Below are 27,864 nucleotides of genomic sequence, written 5' to 3'. Positions count from 1 at the left end.
TCCAGCATCCATTGCAAACTGGATACCTGCCCCAGCTACCTACTAAAATCCGCCCCTGAACACTTCATAACAGACTTCACATCCCACCTAAACTACATACTCCAACAAGGTCTTTTCCCTGAGGAATACAGCAACATCCTACTCACCCCAATCCCTAAAGATACCAAGGAAAAGGAAACCGAACTTGCCAATTACCGCCCAGTTGCATCCATACCATTAGTAGTTAAACTAATGGAGAGCATAGTGACCAAACAGATTACCGACTACATGGACAAATTCTCAATATTACACGAGTCACAATCGAGATCGCCCCCTCCATAGTACTGAAACTGTGCTAGTCACTCTCCTGGCCAAATTCAAGCAGGAAATAGCTACAGGTAAAAGCATACTTCTCCTACAATTTGATATATCGAGCACATTCGACATGGTAAACCACAATATACTACTAAGACTTTTAGACTACTTCGGAATTGGTGGACAAATACTTAACTGGATCAAAGGTTTTCTAACTACTAGAACTTACCAAATGAAATCAAATTCAAACATATCACCACCGTGGAAAGCAGCCTGTGGAGTACCTCAAGGATCACCACTATCACCAATACTCTTCAACATAATGATGATCCCACTGGCCAAGTCCTTAGCAAAGCAAGGCCTCAACCCGTTCATCTACGCAGACGATGTCACAATTTACATTCCCTTCAGACATGATCTAACAGAAATCAACAACAAAATCAAGCTCGGTTTGAATACCATGGATTCATGGGCATACTCTTTCCAATTGAAACTGAATACTGAAAAAACACATTGTCTCATCCTCTCATCTTAATATAACACATACAAACCCACAACCTTAATCACCCCAGAACACACCCTCTCTATCTCAGACAGCCTGAAAATACTCGGCGTCACAATCGACCGCAACCTCACATTCGAGAGCCAAGTGAACTCCACAACAAAGAAAATGTTCCACTCAATGTGGAAACTTAAGCACGTAAAACCTTTCTTCCCAAGGGAAATATTCTGCAACCTAATACAATCAATGGTACTAAGTCACACAGACTACTGCAACGCAATCTATGCTGGATGCAAAGAACAACTCATTAAGAAACTCCAGACCGCTCAAAACACAGCAGCCAGGCTTATATTTGGCAAATCATGGTTCGACAGTGCTAAACCCCTAAGAGAAAAACTGCACTCCCTTCCAATCAAAGAATGTATTACTTTCAAAATCTGTACCCTGGTCCACAAAATCATCTACGGCCAAGTCCCAGGATACATGACAGGCCTTATAGACCTCCCACCAGAAACATAACCAGATCATCTCGAACATACCTAAACCTCCATTATCCAAACTGCAAAGGACTTAAATACAAAGCAAACTATGCATCCAGCCTCCCCTATATAAGCACACAACTATGGAACGCACTGCCAAAAGTTGTGAAAACAACCTACGACCATCTAAATTTCAGGAAATCACTAAAAACCTACCTGTTCAAAAAGGCATATGCCACCGACCCAATATAAATACCCACACTCTGCAACACAGCAAAATCAAAGCTTGTAATGGACACTATATAACCTTCCCTCTCCCTGAGCCCCTCTGTATCTGAAACACAGGTACCTTATTCGACCACAATATCACCTTGTATTTGTTTCTTTTACCGGTCTTGGTGCACACCTTCACGGTATTATGTAAGCCACATTGAGCCTTCAAATAGGTGGTAAAATGTGGGATACAAATGTAACAAATAAATAAATAATACCTGTTCGCTTTCTTAACCGCTGCAACACACTGAGCAGAAGGTTTCAACATATCATCAACGACGACACCTAGATTCCTTTCTTGGTCGGTGACTCCTAACGTGGAACCTTGCATGATGTAGCTATAATTCGGGTTCCTCTTTCCCACATGCATCACTTTGCATCTTGAGTACTATGTTCAATTCTGGTTGCCGTATCTCAAAAAAAATATAGCAGAATTAGAAAAGGTTCAACGAACAGCAACCAAAATGATAAAGGGGATGGAATGCCTCTCATATGAGGAAAGGCTAAAGAGGTTAGGGCAGTGGTTTCCCAACCTGGTCCTGGAGGCACCCCAGCCAGTCAGGTTTTCAGGATATCCACAATGAACATTCATGAGAGAGATTTGCATGCAGTCCAATCAGAGTTTCAGGATATTCACAATAAATATTCATGAGAGATATCTGAATGCAGTGGAGGCAGTGCATGCAGATCTCTCGCATGAATATTCATTGTGGATATCCTGAAAACCTGACTGGCTGGGGTGCCTCCAGGACCAGGTTTGGGAAATACTGGGTTAGGGCTCTTTAGCTTGGAAAAGAGACAGATGAGGGGAGATATGACTAGGTCTACAAAATTCTGAGTGGTGTACAACAAGTAAAAGTAAATCGATTTACAAAGACTAGGTGACTGAAGGTACTTCTGTATCAGATAATCACTTAAAGCAATTATTCTGGACTCGCTTACTAAGAATATGAGAGTATCTAAATATGGTCCTTAGATTCTGTTCAGGCTTTCCACCAATGAAAGGAATAAAAGAATCGGCTTCTCTTCTAGGCTCCAGCAGAATACCTGCAAGCCCTTGTAGATCAGGAATAGTCCAAGGTCCCTGCTCTGTGTAGCTGGTTACGCATTCTTCGGGGAAACCACAGAGGTGTGGTTGAACTGGGCTTTGTACAGTGCTCTGTACAAGGAATTACAGTTTACAGGTGTTTAGGCAAATTAGTCTCTATCTCCTCTGAGAGAGAACTCTACACTATGAAATCTTCTCTTATTTATTTATTGCATTTGTATCCCACATTTTCCCACCTTTTTGCAGGCTCAATGTGGCTTACATATTACCGTTAACGACGTTAGCCGATTCCGGTTTGAATAAATACATGGTGTGAATGAATACAAGGTGATATTGTGGTAGATAAGGTACATGTATAGTAGGTACAACTGGGGGGAATTTAGGGAGGGAGGAGGGGAGGAGTCAGGTAATGTCCATTATATTCTTTGGTTACATCATGTCGCACTGACATTCCCCTGGGTCAGGTGACACACACGGACCAATCACCAACCATGTACCTCTATCCAGCAGATTACCCATGGTCATGACAATGAGGCCTTGTGAGTTTCCAGCAAGAATCTCTTATCAGTCAGAAGCCTGATGGTAAAAGACTCCGCTCCATGGTTCACAGATGTACTGGAGACTCTGTTTCTGTAAGGCACACTCCTACACACGTTCTCTGGAGATAAGGTGGATGGCTAGTGCACATAAACACATGTGTCCTTGGATGAAGCCATCAGCACAGCTATGCCAAGTAGTAATTTTCCTTGTAGAAAGCTGGTTTCTGTTGTATTCAGGCTTCATGCTGCAGAATCCATATTGGTTCACGAAAAGACTCCTAAAGCCCCCCCCCCCCCCCCCACCACCACCACCCCGGAGGTGGAATTAACTACAAGAGAGTCTACTCCATCTCCAACCTAACCAACAATACAACTAGACAGGATAGAACCAGGACACATGGTCAAGACTAAAGAGATGCATCAAAATATGAATATAACAGCAAGCTGAAAAGTAATACTCTTTAAAAAATTAAAACTAGAAGCAAATACTTCAGTAAATCACATGGCAATGATCAAAAGTAACTTCAAAAATGCTAATACAGAAAATAACTGAATACTAGAACAAATATGGTGTTAATAAAATGTCTTAACATAAGAAACTATACTCAAAGGCAAAGCAAATGGTACTATGTAATGCATGGCAAAAACATCAGCATAGATGTTTCACATAATGTGAAACTTAAAACAAAGATATTGGAGTGGAGAATTAAGCAGGGGTGTTCTCTGCAAAATCTAGCAATCTCAACGTCAGTGGTGATGGACCTTGATGAATGATGCAGCATAAATGGAAAACTTCCCGCACCAAGAAGACAGCAAACAAAGACAGCAAACAGGAACAAGATGGTCCACAAGATGTTGACGATGGGGGAGACCGGGAGGATGCACCCTTCTAAAGAGAATTGGTGCAGGATTCAGGGGGATGCAGCCCTTCTAAAGAGAACTGGTACTGGATCCAGGAGTCAGCAGCCCTTCTAAAGATAATAATTAGTGCTGGATCCAGGTGGGTGAAGCTCTTTTTGGGGAAATGATTGCTAGATCCAGTGGGCTGCAGCACTTCCTTGTTACTCTGGGCAAGTCACTTAACCCTCCATTGCCCGGGTACAAATAAGTAAATCGCTTTGAATGTAGTTGCAAATGTAGTCCCATTGCTCTTCCCTCCCCTCTGGAAGAAAACATTGCTGGATCCAAGTAGATGCAGCCCTACTGGGGGGAAGGGGTGCTGGATCCAGGGGGGTGCGGCCCTTCTGGGGGAGAATGAGTGCTGGATCCAGGGGGGTACAGCCCTTCTGAGTAAAAATAGTGCTAGAGCCAGGTAGATGCAGCAATTTTGGAGGTGAATGGGTGCAGGATCCAGGGTGAAGGAGCTCTTCTGGGGGGGAATAAGTGCTGGATCCAGGTATATGCAGCCCTTCTGAGTGAAAAGTGCAAGATCCAGGTAGCTGCAGCAATTTTGGAGGTGAATGGGTGATAGATCCTGGGGGAAGCAGTTCTTCTGGGAGGAATAAGTGCAGGATCCAGGTGCATGCATCCCTTCTGGGAGAAAATAGTGCAGGATCCTGGATGATAAGGCCCTTCTGGGGAGAAGTAGTGCTGGATCTAGAGGGATGGAGAGAATGAGTGCTGGATCCAGGTGGGTGCAGCCCTTCTAAAGAGAATCAGTGTGGATCCAGGAGGCAACAGCCCTTCTGGGGGGAATGAGTGCTGGATCAAGGTGGATGCAGCCCTTCTACTGAGAGAAAATAGTGCTGGTCCAAGGTGGTTCTGAGGCAGCTTGGGCAAAGAAGTCATATTTGTTAATTCTATTTTAACTCTTCAGTCCTGCAAGTGATGGAAGAATGCCATCTGGTTTTAATTACTCAAATGTCTAACTTTTGCTAGACTAAGAGGTTAGAAAGGTCAGTGAGAAATGAAACTCTCTTTGTCCCTTTTTGAGAGAAGTAATTATTTACCACATCTGGATACCATTATGAGCGAGGCAGTTAAAAGGATTAGATTGAATGCTGGTTAGAAGGAGATAGTTTAGAGATAAATAATTCTAGATATTCTTGATGATTTAGATTTTGTCTTATAAGGAATTCTGATTTCTGCTTATTTTAGAATATGTTTTATTCTGTGTAATTAGTAAGTTCTATTTCTATGTAGAATATCTTTTAATTCAGTGTTACATTAGTGGCTGACTTTTCAAGTGAAGCTTTGTCTGCCATCATCTGGTTTGAATTATCCACAGTCCTAGCAAGTTCTGTGTAGGAAGCTAATAGGTGAAAGAGGTCAGGGAAAGTCAAGTCATCTCCTTGATGAATAGCTAAATGAAGGACTGGTTTTCTGAAAGTAATAACAAATCATATATGTGTGCTATTAAGCAAGATTGGCCCTTGACCCCTTAATGAATGCCAGAACCCAGTTAGTATGAAGTTGATTGGGAAACTGATTATGTGAATAATAATAAAATGCAAGAGATAGGTGCCCCATTGTCTAGCGTGAGAGGCCCCAGGTCATAGGTCAGTTTAGGAAATATCTCAAACCTATGTAACTGATATTTTGAATATATGTGTAGAGATGATTGGTTCAGACAGGGTAATCAATCTATTCTTTACCATCTGGTGAGAAAGGGGGGCTAGAGGGGTTTAAAAACTGTATATAACTGGGAGCAGAAGCAGCTTACGTCAGAAGAAGAAGAGAAGGAGCTGAGACAGAAGCCACAAGACACAGAGAGCTGAGAAAGAGAAGAAGAGACCTAGTGCTGATGTCCTACTTTGTTTGCTGGCAAATAAAGAAGATTTCTCTCTCATTCTGGTGTGTGGTGTTTGACTCCTGAAGTACCACAGATTCTGCTAACAATAGTGGTAATTCCTGCAACAATTCTTGGTGTCAGAAGTGGGATCCCGAACCCTGCATCAATTTCTGGCACCCAACTGACTGAGGAACATTAGCCGGGTATGTATTTTGTATTCTGTATTGTAATCCTAGCTAGGAAACTGTAAACCAGCCCCTCAAAAGTTGAGGGAAGGGGAGTCTGATCAACTCTCAGCGAAGGCCTTAGTACCTTCTAGTCTACTGGGGACTAGTAGGAAAACCGCCAGAGCTTATCTGTATCTGAGAAATCTGAAATTGTTGGGTGGGATTTTTTGTACAGTATGTGTGTGATGAATGAATGATTAAATGAGTGTGGACTTCTTATAGCTGCGGTTCCAGTTAACGCGAGTTCAACTGGCCAGCGACGGAAGGAAGCGATTGTTGTCTGTTTACCTTTGTGTCTCTGGATCTGTGGACCTCATACCACACTTCCAAAAATTTCCCTTCCTTTCTGTGTGTTGTAACTGTAAGCATTATGGGAGGGACATCATCTAGAAAAATTGCTACTCCCCTAGATTGTATGCTTAAGAATTTTAAGAAAGGATTTTTACTTAATGATTATGGACAGACTTTAAGCTTAAGTACTCTAAGAACTTTGTGTGAAGTTGAGTGGCCATCTATGGGAGTGGGGTGGCCCCCTAGTGGCAGCTTAGATATTGAAGTAATCCGGAAGGTCTACAGCATAGTTGTAGGAGAACCAGAATATCTTGAACAACTCCCCTATATAGATTCCTGGGACAGCCTTGTTACTGACCCTCCCTCTTGGTTGAAAACTTATATGGGATCCCCGGTAAAGTTCATGTTGGGCCGCGTTCAAAGAAAGATTATTAGAAAATCTAAACTGGAGGAGGGAAAGAGCCCCAGGAAGCCTACCACCCAATCGGTGGCTTCTGCCCCTACCCTGTCTGAGAAACCCATACTCTCTGATGACCCCTCAGATCTTGAGCCACCACCTTATGGTCCATTGTTGGGGTTCCGTTCCACCCCCAGAGATCCACGGCGTCCAGCCCAAGCCTCTCCAGTACAGGCTTCTCCGGATAGTTCCTCCCCTTCTGTGCAAACCCCGCCACACCCTAGGTTGGACTTTTCATCCAGTATCTACCCTCCTCTGTCACATCCTCCCCTGCTAACCTCCCAAGACCCGCTTTGGGCTCCACTCCCTGACTCCTCAACTCCCGACAGCCCAGCCTTTCCCTCTAGTACCCCTCCCCACTCATCAGGGGCCCAGCATCCCTTTCAATGGACTGAATCACCTGTGATCACCTCTCAGTCTATGAGTACCCCTCCCCATCCCTCAGGGGTTCAACACGCCTCCCCTGAATGGGTTAGACCTGTTGCAATCACCTTTGAGCATGATAGGAGGGTAGCTCCTAGCTCTACCTCAGGTTCCATTCCCACCTCCTCGAGAGCTCTGCCCCTGCACCAGGTAACCACCACTCGACCGGATCCTAATAATCAGGGTCAGGCAGAGGCCTATCAGTATGTACCCTTCACAACCACCGATCTCCTGAATTGGAAGACGCATTACCCCTCTTATACTGAAAAGCCTCAGGCAGTGGTGGACCTAGTGGCTAGCATTATGGCCACCCATAACCCAACTTGGACTGATTGTCAACAGCTTCTCCTGACCCTCTTCACAACTGAGGAGAGGCGGAAGATTTTACAAAATGCTGAGGCCATCACGCGAGCGCGTGCCCCTGAGGGGACACAGGACCTAGAGGAATGGGTTAGAACTCGGTTCCCTCGCGCAGCTCCAGCTTGGGATCCAAATAATGGGCAGCACTATGAACTGTTGTCTGGCTATAGCCGGGACTTGCTGGAAGGTATGAAGAAAGGCATAAAGAGGCCCATTAATCTGGCAAAGGTCTCTGAAATTCTCCAAGGGGCAACTGAATCTCCTGGGGCCTTTTTAGAGCGACTAATTGAAGCCTACAGAACATACACCCCATTTGACCCTGAGGCACTAGAAAACCAGAGAATGGTGAATAGTGCATTGGTGGCCCAGAGTATGCCAGATATCCGGAAGAAGCTGCAGCGTCAGGAGGGATTCGCAGGGATGAATACCACCCAGCTAATTGAGATCGCAACAAAGGTTTTCGTTAATAGGGATCAGGAGATGCGCCGAGAGGCTGACCGGAAGATGCAGAAGAAGGCCGACCTTTTGGCGGCAGCCATTACTAACTCCACCCTTAACCGAGGTCGACCTCTAGCTAATGGGAAGCCAAAGTGGGACCCCGGACCGCCAGCCAGGCCCCGAGATTCCTTCAATCAATCCCGGCCACGAGGGGAGAATCCCAGACCACGATTGGAGAGGGATCAGTGCGCCTACTGCAAGGAAAGAGGGCACTGGAAAGATGAATGCCCCCCAGAGGCGCCAGGGACTGAGAAGGGGACCAGGAGATCGAGGAAGCCGAGGCCGAGTTCGAGAGGGAAGGTATGAGCCTTCTGAATCTGACATCATTGGGATAGCCGAGATGGCAGAATGGGATGAATAGGACAGACCGGGTTCCTACAAACTGGGCTCCCAGGAACCCATGGTCAAGCTAACCATAGGGAGCCGCTCAATTCCATTCATGATTGATACAGGAGCTGAACATTCTGTTGTGACGGAGCGATTAGCGCCTGTGTCTGGAAAAACTGTCCGAGTGGTGGGAGCCACGGGGGTGCAGAACCGGAGGACCTTTCTGACGACCCGTAGATGCCAATTAGGCTCACACACAGTCACTCATGAATTCCTGTATATGCCAGACTGTCCAATCCCTTTGTTAGGCCGGGACCTGCTGTCCAAGCTTAGGGCCCAAATTTCCTTTGACTCTGATGGCCAGACTTCAGTCTCCTTTCGGCCCCCGACATCCAGCCCTAAGGGTATACTGAGTTTCTGCTGCCCCCTAGAAGAAGAATGGCGGCTGCATCAGTCGCATGGCCAAGTTGACCTATCCCTGGCCGACATCTTCCAGGTCAATGGGGTATGGGCAGAAGATAATCCCCCAGGGTTGGCCCGAAATATTCCTCCTGTTCATGTAGACTTACTTCCGAGTGCCCGGCCAATCCATCTTCGCCAATACCCAATTCCCCGAAAGGCTCTGGAAGGGATTCAAGCACATCTGAATCGTCTGTTATCCCATGGAATTATTCGACCTTGCCAGTCTCCATGGAATACGCCACTGTTGCCAGTTCAGAAGCCAGGGACTGAGGACTACCGGCCAGTCCAAGACTTACGAGTGGTCAACAAATCCACTATTTCATTACACCCTGTAGTGCCTAATCCATATGTCTTGCTGGGATTGATACCTTCTGGAGCTACCTATTTCACAACACTGGACCTAAAAGATGCCTTCTTTTGTATTCGGGTGGCCCCCGCCAGTCAACTGCTTTTCGCCTTTCAATGGGAAAACCCAGTAACAGGACGGAAGCTTCAGTATACATGGACCCGCCTGCCACAGGGGTTCAAGAACTCCCCCACCATTTTTGGGACTGCCCTAGGACAAGACCTTAAGACTTTTAAATCTGAGCCTTCCAGGCGAGTTTTACTCCAGTATGTAGATGACCTCCTGATTGCAGCAGTGACCCAGGAAGAGTGTTTCGAGGCTACCAGAGAATTGCTGGAGTTACTTTTGGATGCGGGCTATAAGGTCTCACGCTCGAAGGCCCAACTCTGTCAGTCAGAAGTGAAGTATCTGGGCTTCTGCATTTCCCAGGGAAGTCGGAGACTGGATGTCAGTAGGAAGCAAGCGGTTGCTGCAATTCCCCAACCCAAGTCCAGAAGGGAAGTTAGGGAATTTCTGGGCGCAGCCGGATTCTGCAGAATTTGGATTCCGAATTTTGCACCGATGGCGAAACCCCTTTACCAGGCTACAAAGGGGGGTGAAAAGGAACCATTTGAATGGGGACCTATTGCTCAACAATCCTTCATCGCCATAAAGAAAGCCCTACTCCAAGCCCCTGCGTTAGGCCTTCCTGATGTGGAGAAACCTTTCTCATTGTATGTCCACGAGCGACAGGGGGTTGCTCTGGGTGTGCTGACCCAGATGATGGGATCCTGGCAGAGGCCTGTTGCATACCTGTCTAAACAGCTGGATGGAGTGGCTAAAGGATGGCCAGCCTGCCTGAGGGCCATTGCAGCAACAGCCTTACTGGTCCAGGAAGCTGATAAGTTGACCTTGGGGCAAGAACTGGTTGTCAAAGTCCCCCACGCAGTTCTCACCCTCATGGAATACAAGGGCAACCACTGGTTTACAAATAGCCGCATGGTTAAGTACCAAGCCAGCTTATGTGAGAATCCACGGATACACCTGGAAACAGTGGCTACATTCAATCCCGCCACTCTTTTGCCAGCATCTGAGGGACCACCGGATCATGACTCTATCCAAACCATGGATGAAGTGTACTCCAGTCGACCAGATCTTAAAGATGTTCCTTGTAGGGACCCAGATGTAATTTATTTCACAGATGGAAGCAGTTACGTGGAGAACTCCAAGCGATTGGCAGGCTATGCTGTGGTGACAGAGGACAAGGTGATAGAAGCAAGGGCCCTGCCCCAAGGAACTTCAGCCCAGAAAGCAGAACTTGTGGCCCTCATACGAGCTCTGGAGCTAGCAGCAGGAATGGTGACTAATATTTATACCGATTCCAAGTATGCCTTCACAACTCTACACGTTCATGGAGCTTTGTATAAGGAAAAGGGACTCATAAATGCCGCAGGCCAACCTGTTAAGTATGGACCTGAAATACTTCAGTTGCTAGAGGCTGTTTGGGCCCCTAAGACGGTAGCTGTCATTCACTGCCGGGGACACCAAAGGACAGATACTCCAGTGGCCCGTGGGAACCGCCATGCTGATCGGGTGGCCAAGGAATGTGCTCGAGGATCCCCAGTAGATACTGTGACCCCCCTGTTCCAGATTCGACTGCAAGAATGGACGCCTATGTACACCCAAACGGAAGAGAAATGGGCTCAAGAGGAAGGTGCAGTAAGGAGACCTGATGGCTGGTTACATCTCCCTGATACCAGAGTTCTGGTGCCAAGCCACCTAGCTTGGCCTGTAGTGTCTCAAGCTCATGACCTATCACACTTAGGGAAAACAGCACTAGCCCGCCTACTCAGTCGAGTAGTGGTCTTGGAAGGATTGGATAGTCTGGTTGCCACTGCCTCTGCCCGATGTACTCTCTGTGCCCAGAATAATGCTCGTCAGGGACCCCGTATTCCACCAGGAGTTCAGTCTAGAGGACTAACACCCTTTGAGTCCCTAGTCATAGACTTCACAGAAATGCCCAGGAGCGGTAGGCTCCGATACCTCTTGGTCATGGTCTGTACTTTCTCTGGGTGGGTGGAAGCATATCCTACAGTCACTGAGAAAGCCACAGAAGTAGCTCGAGCCCTCCTTAGGGATGTCATCCCCAGGTATGGACTGCCCCTTGCCATAGGCTCAGATAATGGTCCCGCCTTTGTTGAAGCCACACTTTAGGCCCTGTCCCGCGCATTGCGCATTACCTGGAAATTGCATTGTGCCTACCGTCCCCAGAGTTCAGGGCAGGTTGAGCGAGCAAACAGAACCTTGAAAAATAGCCTAGCAAAGATTTGTCAGGAAACCCAACTGAAATGGCCACAGGCACTGCCACTAGCCCTCTTCCGCCTCCGATGCACCCCAACTAAAGGAACGGCCCTCTCTCCCTTTGAAATTGTGTATGGGAAGCCCCCAGCCATTTTGCAGGGAATTAAGGGAGACATAGGGACTTTAGGGTCTGCCCAGGTGCAGGACCAGGTAGCCCTCTTGGGCCGGATAATTTCTGAGCTTCAGTCTTATGTGAGAGAAATAAACCCTGTCCCCTTCCAGGCTCAGGTACATTCCTTCCTGCCAGGGGATAGAGTTTGGGTGAAAGACTGGAGGCTCCAGCCTTTGGGGCCCCGGTGGAAAGGACCTTTTACTGTTTTGCTTTCTACCCCTACAGCTGTGAAGGTCGCAGGGATAACTCCATGGGTCAATTGGTCTCGAATCAAGTCTGCTGACCAGACTGAGCCCAGCACGGATCAGACGGAGCCTAAACAGTGGAGAGCAGAAAGTGATCAGCGGAGCCATTGAAGCTGCGCTTGACCCGAACCAGAGAATCTACTAGCTGAAAAGAAGGGTCAACTGCATACCGCAGGAGCTGCTGGACTTTGGCTTCATACTGAGACTCTTTCTTGCCTGATTCTGGCTTTCCTGGAATTTGAGAGCTTGATCCTTGTCAGTTGAGGTTCTATCCCAACTGGTATAAGAACTCAAAGACTGAGAACATTATATTAGAGTAATCTGTGACTAGCACAGACTGTTGGAATATTATTGCTTAATTAGTTTGCTGTATTTGTTTTAGATTAGGAAGAAAGAAAATGTTAGTTTGGGTGCTTTTGTTGTTTTCTACTCCTTGCCTCCTTGTTCCTAATACCCTAACTCGCTCCAACCTTTGGCTACACTCTGTCCAGGAACTAATTAGCCAGGCAAAGATTACTTCCCCTTGTATTGTGTGTTCCCGATTTTCTCCTTATACCACAGATGTCCCAGCTGTTCCTGTCCCTGTGCCGCTTACAGCTCTTATACCTCCCTACTTTTCGAGTTCAGGCCCTTGGAGCCAGGATTATACTTGGTGGTCTTTTTATAATGCTACCTCCCCCTCTGAATCTTCTCTAAGGCCAGTCTTTACGTCTCCCTATCCAGCTTCTGGAGTGTTTTGTTTAACAAGAAACATCTCAACTGTTCTTCCCATTTCCTGTAACTATACCAATGTTCTCCCAGAGAAGGGGGAATCTGTGTGGGTAGTCTCTCCAGGTACTCCTATGTGCCCTACTACCGTACCTGCAGATTATGACCCAGGTGATTATCTGGCTCCTGAGCGTACCACTGAGAGGACTATAGTGTCCCGGCTTATTTTCTATTTTCATAAGTCCCCGGGGTATGAAGAGTTTATAACAAATGAGCAGCCTGTCACAATTGGGGATTGGCACCTATGGTGTGCAAAGTCTCCATTTCGTCTTCGTTCCCCCTGGGATAGGGGCTCGCATTATGGGCATCCTAAGTACCTTGTCCAGCCTGAGCCAACATTTATTGGGAATTTTCCTCACCCTCTCCTTGGCCATTACTGGCTCTGTGATAATGTCCTCCACATGATTCTTCCCCCCACGTATGATTTTTGTGTATTGGTAACCTTGAATTATTTTCCTAAAGTTATTCCTCTTCTCAGGCCACCATCCCCGCACCGCTCTAAGCGAGAGGCCTTGTCCTTACCCTCCTCCGTTGCCACAGAGGATGAGGCGATTGAATTAGCCCTCCAGTACATCAACTCTACTTATCCTCTGACTAAAAAGAGACTTGTGGCCCTTTCTGCCACAGCCTGGATTCCAATTGGGGGCCCGATAGCGGGTATTACTGAACTAGGCATGGCTACCCGGCGACTTCAATCCCTACTCCATGTTTTAGTTCATGAGCTGAACGTGGTAGTCAATGCATTACAGGATCAAATTAATGAATTAAGTGTAGTTTCTCGGTATAACCGTATGGGCCTTGACTACCTCTTTGCAGCCCAGGGTGGCCTCTGCACAGTGCTCAATTCTTCAGAGTGCTGTACCATTGTCATAAATAGGACGCATGTAGTTAGGCATGCTATGGATAAAGTCCTACAGTTGGCCAGCCTTAATGTGGAGGATTACCGAGGAGGATTAGACCTTACCTCCTGGTGGTGGTCATTGACCTCATGGATACGTCCCTTGTTCATTTCCCTCTTAGTTTTAGCAGGATTGTTGTTTTGTTTCCTAGCCTCATGTGCTTCGGCAGTATGTCGTCGGACCTTAACGAGTAGGGTAATGGTGATTCATAAGCCTATTCCTAGACGTTATGCCCCGAGTTGGGATCACTATAATCCCCAGAGTTTGAGTTGTGAGACTTATCTCTGCATAAGCTGATTTTAGTCTCAAAGGGAGGAATGAGGCAGCTTGGGCAAAGAAGTCATATTTGTTAATTCTATTTTAACTTCAGTCCTGCAAGTGATGGAAGAATGCCATCTGGTTTTAATTACTCAAATGTCTAACTTTTGCTGGACTAAGAGGTTAGAAAGGTCAGTGAGAAATGAAACTCTCTTTGTCCCTTTTTGAGAGAAGTAATTATTTACCACATCTGGATACCATTATGAGCGAGGCAGTTAAAAGGATTAGATTGAATGCTGGTTAGAAGGAGATAGTTTAGAGATAAATAATTCTAGATATTCTTGATGATTAGATTTTGTCTTATAAGGAATTCTGATTTCTGCCTTATTTTAGAATATGTTTTATTCTGTGTAATTAGTAAGTTCTATTTCTATGTAGAATATCTTTTAATTCAGTGTTACATTAGTGGCTGACTTTTCAAGTGAAGCTTTGTCTGCCATCATCTGGTTTGAATTATCCACAGTCCTAGCAAGTTCTGTGTAGGAAGCTAATAGGTGAAAGAGGTCAGGGAAAGTCAAGTCATCTCCTTGATGAATAGCTAAATGAAGGACTGGTTTTCTGAAAGTAATAACAAATCATATGTGTGTGCTATTAAGCAAGATTGGCCCTTGACCCCTTAATGAATGCCAGAACCCAGTTAGTATGAAGTTGATTGGGAAACTGATTATGTGAATAATAATAAAATGCAAGAGATAGGTGCCCCATTGTCTAGCGTGAGAGGCCCCAGGTCATAGGTCAGTTTAGGAAATATCTCAAACCTATGTAACTGATATTTTGAATATATGTGTAGAGATGATTGGTTCAGACAGGGTAATCAATCTATTCTTTACCATCTGGTGAGAAAGGGGGGCTAGAGGGGTTTAAAAACTGTATATAACTGGGAGCAGAAGCAGCTTACGTCAGAAGAAGAAGAGAAGGAGCTGAGACAGAAGCCACAAGACACAGAGAGCTGAGAAAGAGAAGAAGAGACCTAGTGCTGATGTCCTACTTTGTTTGCTGGCAAATAAAGAAGATTTCTCTCTCATTCTGGTGTGTGGTGTTTGACTCCTGAAGTACCACAAATTCTGCTAACAATAGTGGTAATTCCTGCAACAGTTCTAGCCCTTTAGAGAAGAGTGTTTGCTGAATACAGCATATTACAGGATTATGAGAATGAGTGCGTAGGAAGACTCCTTCACTTTTTTGGCGAAGGAAGGACTTCTGCACTGTAAACAAAAGTGAACCGTTTTTAAGATGATACTCTGAGGTTCCGGGTTTTACCAAGGAAGGACAGTGTGCGCGGTGGTTAGACTATTTTTTCGGGGTGGGGGGGGGGGGAGGTTGAAAGAGGAATTGAGGAACAATTAAGTTGGTACCTTTAAACATTCCTTTACGTGGAGTTTCTGTATTAGGGGGGTCTACAAATCTTTATTCCGTCACTGGGTACTACTGCAATAGAAACCTCCAAAAGCAGCAAATCACCGGACTTTTCTTTAATTAACGCATTAACTCTGAGATAGTACCATTTTATGAGGTGATCTGAAGAACAGGCATTACTTTCTTTTCACGAACATGGCATTTTATGCCCTAGTTTTGAGAACCAGAAGGTAAAATTATGTATCATACCTGATAATTTTCTTTCCATTAATCATAGCTGATCAATCCATAGACTGGTGGGTTGTGTCCATCTACCAGCAGGTGGCGATAGAGAGCAATCCTTTTGCCTCCCTATATGTGGTCATGTGCTGCCAGAAACTCCTCAGTATGTCGATATCAAAGCTCCATCCGCAGGACTCAGCACTTCTACTACTACTACTACTATTTAGCATTTCTATAGCGCTACAAGGCATACGCAGCGCTGCACAAACATAGAAGAAAGACAGTCCCTGCTCAAAGAGCTTACAAGCACTTAGAGAATTACACCCACAAAGGGACACTCTGCCCAGCTCACCACCACCGAAACGGGGGAGGGGAATTAACCCAGCTCATCCCCACACAAGTGGGGGAGGAGAATCCGTCCAGCTCATCCCCGCGGAGCGGGGGAGGGACACCACACCCGCCGATGCGGGGGGATCTGGCTTATCCTGCAACCGCGGGAGGACCTGACTGACCCTAACACCGCCGAAGCGGGAGGGGTACAAAGCTGCCCTACAGCCGCACGAAGTGGGAGAGAGCGCCGGCAGAATTTAGGTCTCAATCCAGCCCCGTAAAACGGAGGGGAGAGGAATGCAGCAGCTCACTGTAACACAAAATCGTCTCAACTCCTGAAGAATCCAATTGAAAAAACTTGAACACGAAGTCCTCCTGAACAGGAACTGAAGACTAAACTTGAACCTGAAATGCAACCAGAATATAAACAGTACAGATATCTGGGAGGGGCTATGGATTGATCAGCTATGATTAATGGAAAGAAAATTATCAGGTATGATACATAATTTTACCTTCCATATCATCATGCTGATCAATCCATAGACTGGTGGGATGTACCGAAGCAGTACTCACCCAGGGCGGGACATAGAAATCCCTGACCGCAACACTGAAGCTCCAAACCGGGCCTCCGCCCGAGCAGCCACAGTCAAGCGGTAATGCCTGGAGAAGGTATGAGCCGATGCCCAAGTTGCCGCCTTGCAAATCTCTTCCAAGGAGACGGACCCGGCCTCTGCCATCGAGGCCGCCTGCGCTGTAGTGGAGTGAGCCTTCAGCTGGATAGGCGGCATCTTCCACGCAGCCACATAAGCCGCTGCAATGGTTTCCTTGACCCATCGTGCTACTGTAGGCTTGGCAGCCTGCAGACCCTTACGAGGACCTGCGAACAGCACAAACAGATGATCGGACTTCCGGAAATCATTGGTCACTTCCAAGTATCTGATGATGACTCGTCTCACATCTAGATATTTGAGAGCAGAGTACTCCTCTGGGTAGTCCTCCCTACGAAAGGAGGGTAGGCAGAGCTGCTGATTCACATGGAAGCGAGAAACAATCTTGGGCAGGAAGGAAGGCACCGTGCGAATAGACACTCCTGCCTCAGTGAACTGCAGGAAGGGTTCCCGACATGATAGCGCCTGGAGCTCGGAAACTCGTCTGGCTGAAGTGATAGCCACCAAAAAGACTGCTTTCAACGTCAGGTCTTTCAGAGATGCCCTCGACAAGGGTTCAAAAGGCGGCTTCTGCAAGGCTCTTAGCACCAAATTGAGATTCCACACAGGCACCACCGAGCGCAGAGGAGGGCGTAGGTGATTAACTCCCTTGAGAAAGCGCACCACATCTGGCTGCGAGGCCAGGGAAGCACCCTTCAGGCGACCCCTGAAGCAAGCCAGAGCCACTACCTGGACTTTAAGGGAACTGAGCGACAGGCCTTTCTCCAGACATTCTTGCAGGAACGCCAGCACTGAAGAAATTGGAGCAGTGAAGGGAGAAAGTGAGCCTGCCTCACACCACGATGCAAAGGTACGCCAAACACTGGCGTACGCAGAAGTAGAGCGCTTCCTCGCTCTCAGGATAGTGGCGATGACCTTGTCTGAGAAGCCCTTCTTCCTCAGACGCTGCCGCTCAATAGCCAGGCCGTAAGACCAAAGGGGGAGGGATCCTCCATCACCACGGGACCCTGATGCAACAGGCCCGGCCCCGCTGGCAGCCGCAGAGGGCCATCCACTGAGAGCCTGATCAAGTCCGCATACCAGGGACGTCTGGGCCAGTCCGGACCCACCCGATGCAAAGAGCTCCTAGCTCTTAGAGAACGTGTCCGTTCTCTTGAGGCTAGAGTAGCAGACTTGGTGTAGCTGAGGGAGACAGAGAGGTACATAGAGGAGACCTACAGGGATGTTGTAGAGAGGTCCCACCTCCAGTCTAGTAGCCCTTGTGCTACCTTGGAGGAGGGAGGTCTCCTAGAAGGAGAGCATCACCCTGGTGAAGTAGGAAGTACTCCTGTAGCCAGGACCTGTCCACCAGGGGATGTACTATCCTCTCGCACTATGTCTCCAAGTGCTGCCCGGGAGGGAAAGGTTAGGACAGCTGTTGTAGTTGGTGATTCGATCATTAGGCATATAGATAGCTGGGTGGCTGGTGGACGTGAGGATCTCCTGGTGACTTGCCTGCCTGGTGCGAAGGTGGCGGACCTCACGCGTCACCTAGATAGGATTTTAGATAGTGCTGGGGAGGAGTCCGCTGTCTTGGTACATGTGGGTACCAATGACATAGGAAATGTGGGAGAGAGGTTTTGGAAGCCAAATTTAGGCTCTTAGGTAGAAAGCTCAAATCCAGATCCTCTAGGGTAGCATTTTCTGAAATGCTACCTGTTCCACGTGCAAGGCCCAAGAGACAGACAAAGCTCCAGAGTCTCAATGCGTGGATGAGACGATGGTGCAGGGAGGAGGGTTTTAGATTTGTTAGGAACTGGGCAACATTCTGGGGAAGGGGGAGCCTATTCCGAAAGGATGGGCTCCACCTTAACCAGGGTGGGACCAGGCTGCTGGCGTTGGCATTTAAAAAGGAGATAGAGCAGCTTTTAACTAGAAATGGGGGGAAGGCGACAGTCGCTCAAAAGCGCATGGTTCGGGAAAAGGTATCTTGCAAAGATACCTCACAAACAGGGAAGATAGGGTTTCTGGATAGTGAGGTTGCACAACAGACCGTGGTAGGCCAGGTGCCCTTAAATACAACTAAAGATCAGACAAAAGATGTCAAATCAATAGTGTCAGGTACTAAGCATCATGCAAATAAGAACAACAAACATACTCTGAAATGTCTATATGCAAATGCTAGGAGTCCTAAGAAATAAGATGGGAGAGTTGGAATATATTGCACTAAATGAAAAATTGGATATAATAGGCATTACTGAGACCTGGTGGAAGGAGGATAACCAGTGGGACACTGTCACACCGGGGTACAAAGTATATCGTAATGATAGGGTGGACCGGACTGGTGGAGGGGTAGCATTGTATATTAACGAGAGCCTTGACTCAGATAGATTACAAATTCAGCAGGACACAAATCACACCTTTGAATCACTGTGGGTTGAAATTCCATGTATAAAAGGGAAAAAAATGGTGATAGGAGTGTACTACCGTCCGCCTCGCCAGGATGAGCAGGTAGACACAGATGTCCAGTCTTGTCTAGGTAGTGGTGAGCCCTTAGGTTCTCTGAGGCCCGAAGGACCTCAGAGGACTGCCGCGCACCCCGGATCTTCACCCGCGGCGACCGCCGTTCACCGGAGGTTGAGCCCCCAGCTGCAGGCGGCCAGCGGCACTGCTGGAACCGCGGGGTGACGGCCGGCCTGGCTGAACACCAGCAACACAGTCCCGACTGAGTGGCTAGCAGGGACGGCTAGCGCTGCAAAAGCACAGTCTCTGGATGCGGCTAGCAAGGACGGCTAGCTGAAGGAACACAGTCTCTGCGGGTGGCTAGCAAGGACGGCTAGCGGAAGGAACACAGTCTCTGACGGTGGCTAGCAAGGACGGCTAGCAGGACGAAGAACACCGTCTCTGAGGGTGGCTAGCAAGGACGGCTAGCGAACGGAACACAGTCTCTGAAGGTAGCTAGCAAGGACGGCTAGCAGGACGAAGAACACAGTCTCTGAGGGTGACTAGCAAGGACGGCTAGCGGAAGGAACACAGTCTCTGAGGTGGCTAGCAAGGACGGCTAGCAGGACGAAGAACACAGTCTCTGAGGGTGGCTAGCAAGGACGGCTAGCGAACGGAACACAGTCTCTGAAGGTAGCTAGCAAGGACGGCTAGCAGGACGAAGAACACAGTCTCTGAGGTGGCTAGCAAGGACGGCTAGCGGAAGGAACACAGTCTCTGAGGTGGCTAGCAAGGACGGCTAGCAGGACGAAGAACACAGTCCCTGAGGGTGGCTAGCAAGGACGTCTAGCGGAAGGAACACAGTCTCTGAGGTGGCTAGCAAGGACGGCTAGCGGAAGGAACACAGTCTCTGAGGTTGGCTTCTGACATTTGAAACGGAAGCCCCGAGCCCTCCTTGTTCCGGGGTTTAAATCCCCCGCCCGTCCATCCTCTCCCTGGAGAAGAGCCAATCCCTGTAGCCCTGACAGGCAAGGATGGCCGGGATTGGAGGACCCGCCTCGCAGGCGGAGTTCCTCCTGCCATGCACCAATCCGGCGCAAGGGGGCGGGACTTGCAATCCTCTCAGCTCCGGTCGGGGAGACGACGCCGCCGCCATCTTGGCCGGCGTCCTCCTTCCCTGGGGCCGGCGTTCGTTCCCGCGGGTCGCCAGCCTTGGGCCGCCCCGCGGAAGTGCCGGCCCCGTCGGCGGCCTGTCTCTGCCGCACCGGGGCCCGCGGCCCCCGCCGACCATCGCTCCCCGCCACGGGAGCACTGGTAAGGTCCCGAAACGGGACAGTATCCTTCCCGGATGCCTCCTTTCTCCCGGGCCCGGGTTTGGAAGGATACCGGGCGTGGAAGGCTTTGACCAACTCCGGAGCATGTACATTTGCCGCGGGCTCCCAGGAGTTGTCTTCGGGGCCAAAGTTCTTCCATGACAATAGGTAATATAACTTCCCCCGCCGCTTCTTTGAATCCAGAACATCCTCCACCTCATACTCTGGATCGGGATCTGCTTCAAGATCTTCGGTCTCCTGCCGTTGGGGGTGCCATCGAGATCCTTGAAAGCTTTTCAATAGGGAAATATGGAAGGCGTTATGCACCCGCAGGGTCCTAGGCAATCGCAACCGATAAGTCACAGCTCCAATTCGAGATTGGATTGCAAACGGTCCAATATACCGAGGGTCCCAATCTCCGCGAGGGTACCCGAAGTCGGAGATATTTGGTGCTTAACCAGACCTTCTGCCCTGGTTGCAAGTCGGGAGCGGGTCTCCGATGCCGATCTGCGAAGACCTTGTACTTGGTGGCTGCCTTCTGTAGTTGTTCTCGGGCCATTTCCCAAACTCTTTGCAGATCTGCCAGAGTCACATTAACCATGGGGGTCGGAGATCCAGACGGGAAAGGTGCTGGCAGTCGAGGATGTCGTCCATACACCAAGAAGAATGGAGAGTCTCCCGAGGCCGAGTGGACACTGTGGTTATATGCAAACTCGGCCCAGGGAAGTAGGGAGACCCAGTTATCTTGGCGTTTGTTGACAAACGCTTGCAGGAACCCTTTTAACGTTTGGTTCGCCCTCTCGACCATGCCATTGGTTTGGGGATGGTATGCTGATGAGAAATGGGTCTTCACCCCCAATGCTGTACACAAGGCCCTCCAGAAGCGCGAGGTGAATTGGGGGCCCCGGTCACTAATAATCCGAAGAGGCAGCCCGTGGAGTCGAAAAATATGTTGAATGAAGAGTTGAGCCAATGCGATCGCTGAAGGAAGTCCTGGCAAGGGAACGAAATGGGCCATTCGGGAAAAAACGGTCAATTACCACCCAAATCACCGTATGTCCCCGGGAACTGGGGAGGTCGGTGATAAAATCCATGGAAAGTTCCGTCCAGGGCCCTGTCGGTACGGACAGTGGTTGTAGCTTCCCTATGGGGGTCCCGATCACCGGTTTTGATCCGGGCGCACACAGGACAGGTGGTGACAAATTGAGAATGTCCCGTCTCATCTGAGGCCATTGATACTGTCTGGTAATGAGCCGCAGAGTCTTTTGATACCCAAAATGTCCCCCCCATCGGGACGAATGCCCCCATTGCATTACCTTCGCTCGTTCAGCGGCCGGCACTAGTTCCTTAGTAGGAGCCACCTCCCCCACGGCCGCGCTGAGGCAGGCCGGATCCAACATGGAATGGGTTTCCTTAGTCTCCTCAGGAACCTCAAACGCTCTGGAGAGGGAATCCGCAGGGGTATTCTGAGCAGCCGCTCGAAAAACTAATTGAAAATGAAATCTGGCGAAAAACAATGACCACCGGGCTTGTCGAGGATTGAGCCGTTGAGCCTCTTGTAGATACAGTAAATTCTTGTGGTCAGTAATCACTGTGAATCGATGTTCCGCCCCCTCCAGCAGATGTCTCCATTCCTGTAGGGCTAATTTCAATGCTAAGAGCTCTCTGTCCCCTACTGTATAATTACATTCTGCCGGGGAGAATCTACGAGAGAAGAAAGAGCAAGGCTGACGCCGGCCCTTGGAATTCACTTGCGAGAGGACCGCCCCGGCTCCCAACGCAGACGCGTCCACCTCCACAATAAAGGGTTTCTCAGGATCCGGGGCTAGCAAAATGGACGCTGATTTAAAGGCCTCTTTCACCTGGCGAAAGGCCACTTGCGCCTCGGGCGGCCAGTCCCGGACGTTGGCGTCTTTTCTAGTAAGGGCCGTCAGCGGCGCAGTCAGTTGAGAATACTGAGGAATAAACTGGCGATAGTAGTTCGCGAATCCCAAAAAACGTTGTAGGGCCTTCAATCCCAGCGGCTGGGGCCACTCTCGAATTGCCCGGAGTTTGTCCGGCTCCATCTGTAGGCCCCCGGGTAACAGAATGTGTCCCAAGAAAGGTAGCGACCTCTGATGAAAAGCGCACTTACTGAGCTTAGCGAACAGGCGGTATTGCCGTAACCGTTGCAGCACGGCTGCGAACATGGCTCACATGGTCGGTGGGGTCTTGGGAAAACACCAAGATATCGTCCAGGTACACAATCACTGTGGAGTTCAAAAAATCCTCAAGCACAAAATTGATAAGTCTCTGGAACACCGCAGGGGCATTACACAGGCCAAAGGGCATCACCCGATACTCGAAATGTCCCTCGTGGGTGTTAAAAGCCGTCTTCCACTCGTCCCCTCGCCGAATTCGAACCAAGTTGTAGGCCCCCGCAAGTCCAACTTGGTAAACATCTGGGCCCCTTGCAACCTGCTGAAGAGTTCGGGGATGAGCGGTAGAGGAAAACGATCCTTTACCGTGATGGCATTCAATTCCCGATAGTCAATACAGGGCCTTAAGGAGCCGTCCTTCTTAGTAACAAAAAAGAATCCGGCCCCGGCCGGGGACGTAGAGGGCCGGATAAAACCTTTCCGCAGATTCTCCCGGATGTATTCCTGCATCGCCTTGGACTCTCCTCGGGACAGGGTATATAGGCGACCCCGGGGCGGCACGGTGTCTGCCCTCAAGTTAATGGCACAGTCAAACGACCGATGAGGCGGTAGAACCTCCGCCTCCCTGGGATTAAACACATCTGCAAAGTCTCTATAGTCCATAGGCAGTGAGCCCAGCTCTACCTGTGCCCCTCCGGGTACCACCACCAGGGCAGAGCAGCTGCCGGTCCGGCCCTTACAACCATTCTCCCGACAGGCACTACCCCAAGCTTGGATGCGTCCACTGGTCCAGTCAATAACCGGGCAATGTTTCCGTAACCAGGGCAGTCCCAGGACCACTGGATGAATGGTCCGGGATAGAATCAGAAATCGGGCCTCCTCCTGGTGATCCTCCCCCACCTGTAGCTGCAAATAGGGGGTGATCTCAGTGACCGGCTGCGGTAACGTCGTCCCCTGGATGGAGGTTATTTGCAGTGCCGGCCGCCGCGGGAGCGTGGGCCAGCCATCTGTTGCAGCAGCTCGTGCCCGATGAAGTTGCCCCCCGACCCCGAGTCCACCAGGGCCCGGGTCTGAATCATGGTCTCATGCCATCGGAGGGTTACTGGTAGCGTGATCAAGGCCTCCGGCAGGGGAGCGGAATGCCCCAAGACCCCCCCCCCCCTCAAGGTGCCTTGGGGGAGACGTTTCCCGCCCGGGAGGGACAGGCTCGAATAAAATGTCCAGCCTCACCACAATAGAAGCACAGTCCGTCCCACAGGCGTTTCTTCCTAGTGGAGGAAGCCAGCCGTTGCCGGCCCATCACCATCGGCTCCTCCCCACTCTCCTTGCCATCCCGGTTCCCACGGCGAGGAGATAGCCCCTTGGCAGTCCGGGACGTTCCCCGCGTCCACTTCTGCCGTTCTGCCCGGGCTCTGGCTCGCTCCTGGAACCGGGTATCTACTCGGATACAAAGCGAAATCAGGGCATCCAACTGGCCTGGGACCTCTCGTCCTGCCAATTCGTCCTTGATTCGTTCTTGTAACCCTTCCATAAAAATTGCCATCAAGGACTCAGGGTTCCAACGGAGCTCCGTGGCTAAAGTCCGGAAACGGATGGCATAATCGGCCACCGTCCCCTCCCCCTGATGAATTCGCAGCAGTTCCGAGGCCACAGACGATGGTCTTCCCGGAAGGTCAAACACCATACGGAATCGGCGCTGAAATTCACTATAGTCATCCAGGATAGGGTCCTGTTGTTCATTCAATGGGGCCACCCAGGCCAGGGCCTTCCCTTCACATAGGCCCATGATATATCCCACTTTACTTTGGTCTGAAGCAAATGTCTCCGGTTGCATCCGGAAGGCCAAATTGCACTGATTGAGGAACCCCCGGCAACCTCCGGGGGCCCCATCATATCGTGTCGGCTCAGGGAACCGAGGTCCCGTGCGGAACCCTCCCGAACGGGGAGCCGCTGCGGCCCCCTGGACCGCAGCGGCCTGGTTCTGTACCTGAAGCGTTGACAGTTGCGAGCATACATTCTGAAGCGCCCCTGATAGGGCGTTCAACTGCTCCTGCTGCTGCTGAAGTACCTTGGCCAGGTCCCGTAGATCAGGCTGCGTCGGCGAGCTCATGGCTTCCGTTTCCTGTCCAGTCTTGTCTAGGTAGTGGTGAGCCCTTAGGTTCTCTGAGGCCCGAAGGACCTCAGAGGACTGCCGCGCACCCCGGATCTTCACCCGCGGCGACCGCCGTTCACCGGAGGTTGAGCCCCCAGCTGCAGGCGGCCAGCGGGACTGCTGGAACCGCGGGGTGACGGCCGGCCTGGCTGAACACCAGCAACACAGTCCCGACTGAGTGGCTAGCAGGGACGGCTAGCGCTGCAAAAGCACAGTCTCAGGATGCGGCTAGCAAGAACGGCTAGCTGAAGGAACACAGTCTCTGACGGTGGCTAGCAAGGACGGCTAGCAGGACGAAGAACACCGTCTCGAGGGTGGCTAGCAAGGACGGCTAGCGAACGGAACACAGTCTCTGAAGGTAGCTAGCAAGGACGGCTAGCAGGACGAAGAACACAGTCTCTGAGGGTGACTAGCAAGGACGGCTAGCGGAAGGAACACAGTCTCTGAGGTGGCTAGCAAGGACGGCTAGCAGGACGAAGAACACCGTCTCTGAGGGTGGCTAGCAAGGACGGCTAGCGAACGGAACACAGTCTCTGAAGGTAGCTAGCAAGGACGGCTAGCAGGACGAAGAACACAGTCTCTGAGGTGGCTAGCAAGGACGGCTAGCGGAAGGAACACAGTCTCTGAGGTGGCTAGCAAGGACGGCTAGCAGGACGAAGAACACAGTCCCTGAGGGTGGCTAGCAAGGACGGCTAGCGGAAGGAACACAGTCTCTGAGGTGGCTAGCAAGGATGGCTAGCGGAAGGAACACAGTCTCTGAGGTTGGCTTCTGACATTTGAAACGGAAGCCCCGAGTCCTCCTTGTTCCGGGGTTTAAATCCCCCGCCCGTCCATCCTCTCCCTGGAGAAGAGCCAATCCCTGTAGCCCTGACAGGCAAGGATGGCCGGGATTGGAGGACCCGCCTCGCAGGCGGAGTTCCTCCTGCCATGCACCAATCCGGCGCAAGGGGGCGGGACTTGCAATCCTCTCAGCTCCGGTCGGGGAGACAACGACGCCGCCGCCATCTTGGCCGGCGTCCTCCCTTCCCTGGGGCCGGCGTTCGTTCCCGCGGGTCGCCAGCCTTGGGCCGCCCCGCGGAAGTGCCGGCCCCGTCGGCGGCCTGTCTCTGCCGCACCGGGGCCCGCGGCCCCCGCCGACCATCGCTCCCCGCCGCGGGAGCACTGGTAAGGTCCCGAAACGGGACAACAGAAATGATAAAAGAAATCAGAGACACGAACAAAATGGGCAATGTGATAATAATGGGTGACTTCAATTATCCAAATATAGACTAGGTAAATGTAACATCGGGACACGCTACAGAGAAACAATTCCTTGATGAAATCAAGGACAGCTTTATGGAGCAACTGGTGCAGGAGCCGACGAGAGAAGGAAAAATTCTAGACTTGGTCCTTAGTGGAGCGCATGATCTGGTGAGGGACGTTATGGTACTGGGGCTGCTTGATAACAGTGACCATAATATGATCAGTTTTGACATCGACCTTGAAGTAACTGTACACAGAAAGTCAAATACATTAGCGTTTAACTTTAAAAAAGGAGACTATGATAAAATGAGAAGAACGGTAAAAAAAAAACTTAGGGGGGCAACTGAGAGAGTAAAAACTGTACAACAGGCGTGGACGCTGTTCAAAAATACCATCCTGGAGGCCCAGGCCATACATATTCCGCGAATTAGAAAAGAAAGACGGAAGTCCAAAAGACACCCGGCCTGGTTGAAAAGTGAGGTGAAGGAAGCTATTAGGGCTAAAAGAAACGCCTTCAGAAAATGGAAGAAGGAACCGTCTGAAAATAACAAGAAACAGCATAAGGAGTGTCAAAGCAAATGCAAGGCGCAGATTAAGAAGGCCAAGAGGGAGTATGAAAAAAAGATAGCATTAGAGGCAAAAAAACATAGTAAAATTTTTTTTCGGTATATTAAAAGCAGGAAGCCGGCAAAAGAATCGGTTGGGCCGCTGGATGACCGAGGGGTAAAAGGGGCGATCAAGGAAGACAAAGACGTAGCGGAGAGACTGAATGAATTTTTTGCTTCGGTCTTCACCGAGGAAGATTTGGGTGGGATACCGGTGTCGGAAATGGTATTTCAAGCGGACGAGTCGGAGAAACTTACTGACTTCACGGTAAACCTGGAGGACGTAATGGGGCAGTTCGGCAAACTGAAGAGTAGCAAATCTCCTGGACCGGATGGTATTCATCCTAGAGTACTGATAGAACTGAAAAACGAGCTTGCGGAGCTACTGCTAGTGATATGCAACTTATCCTTAAAATCGAGCGTGGTACCGGAAGATTGGAAGGTGGCCAATGTAACGCCCATTTTTAAAAAAGGCTCCAGGGGAGATCCGGGAAATTATAGACCGGTGAGTCTGACGTCGGTTGCCGGGGAAAATGGTAGAGGCTATTATTAAAAACAAAATTACAGAGCACATCCGAGGACATGGATTACTGAGACCGAGTCAGCATGGCTTTTGTGTGGGGAAATCTTGCCTGACCAATTTACTTCAATTCTTTGAAGGAGTGAAGAAACATGTGGACAAAGGGGAGTCGGTTGATATTGTGTATCTGGATTTTCAAAAGGCGTTTGACAAGGTACCTCATGAAAGGCTACAGAGAAAATTGGAGGGTCATGGGATAGGAGGAAATGTCCTATTGTGGATTAAAAACTGGTTGAAGGATAGGAAACAGAGAGTGGGGTTAAATGGGCAGTATTCACAATGGAGAAGGGTAGTTAGTGGGGTTCCTCAGGGGTCCGTGCTAGGACCGCTGCTTTTTAATATATTTATAAATGATTTAGAGATGGGAGTAACTAGCGAGGTAATTAAATTTGCTGATGACACAAAGTTATTCAAAGTCGTTAAATCGCGACAGGATTGTGAAAAATTACAAGAGGACCTTACGAGACTGGGCGGCTAAATGGCAGATGATGTTTAATGTGAGCAAGTGCAAGGTGATGCATGTGGGGAAAAAAGAACCCGAATTATAGCTACGTCATGCAAGGTTCCACGTTAGGAGTTACGGACCAAGAAAGGGATCTGGGTGTCGTCGTCGATAACACACTGAAACTTTCTGCTCAGTGTGCTGCTGCGGCTAAGAAAGCGAATAGAATGTTGGGTATTATTAGGAAAGGTATGGAAAACAGGTGTGAGGATGTTATAATACCGTTGTATCGCTCCATGGTGCGACCGCACTTTGAGTATTGTGTTCAATTCTGGTCGCCGCATCTCAAGAAAGATATAGTAGAACTGGAAAAAGTGCAGCGAAGGGCGACTAAAATGATAGCGGGGAAGGGACGACTTCCCTATGAAGAAAGACTAAGGAGGTTAGGGCTTTTCA

At 49.4% G+C, this 27,864-nt stretch overlaps 1 protein-coding gene across 1 annotated transcript in view; it reads right to left on the bottom strand.

Annotated features, from left to right (window-relative positions):
- LRRC36 (leucine rich repeat containing 36) overlaps nucleotides 1–27,864 on the bottom strand; it is a 663,184-nt gene that overhangs the window by 630,694 nt on the left and 4,626 nt on the right. Inside the window, 1 exon segment of the mRNA XM_030203754.1 lies at nucleotides 15,401–15,409. Within this exon segment, the coding sequence (XP_030059614.1) occupies nucleotides 15,401–15,409 (9 nt within the window).

This window comes from Microcaecilia unicolor, chromosome 5, assembly GCF_901765095.1.
Source record: "Microcaecilia unicolor chromosome 5, aMicUni1.1, whole genome shotgun sequence".
Taxonomy (NCBI): domain Eukaryota; kingdom Metazoa; phylum Chordata; class Amphibia; order Gymnophiona; family Siphonopidae; genus Microcaecilia; species Microcaecilia unicolor.
Note: the sequence above shows the minus strand (reverse complement) of the source record. Positions and strands in the feature narration are given on the sequence as shown.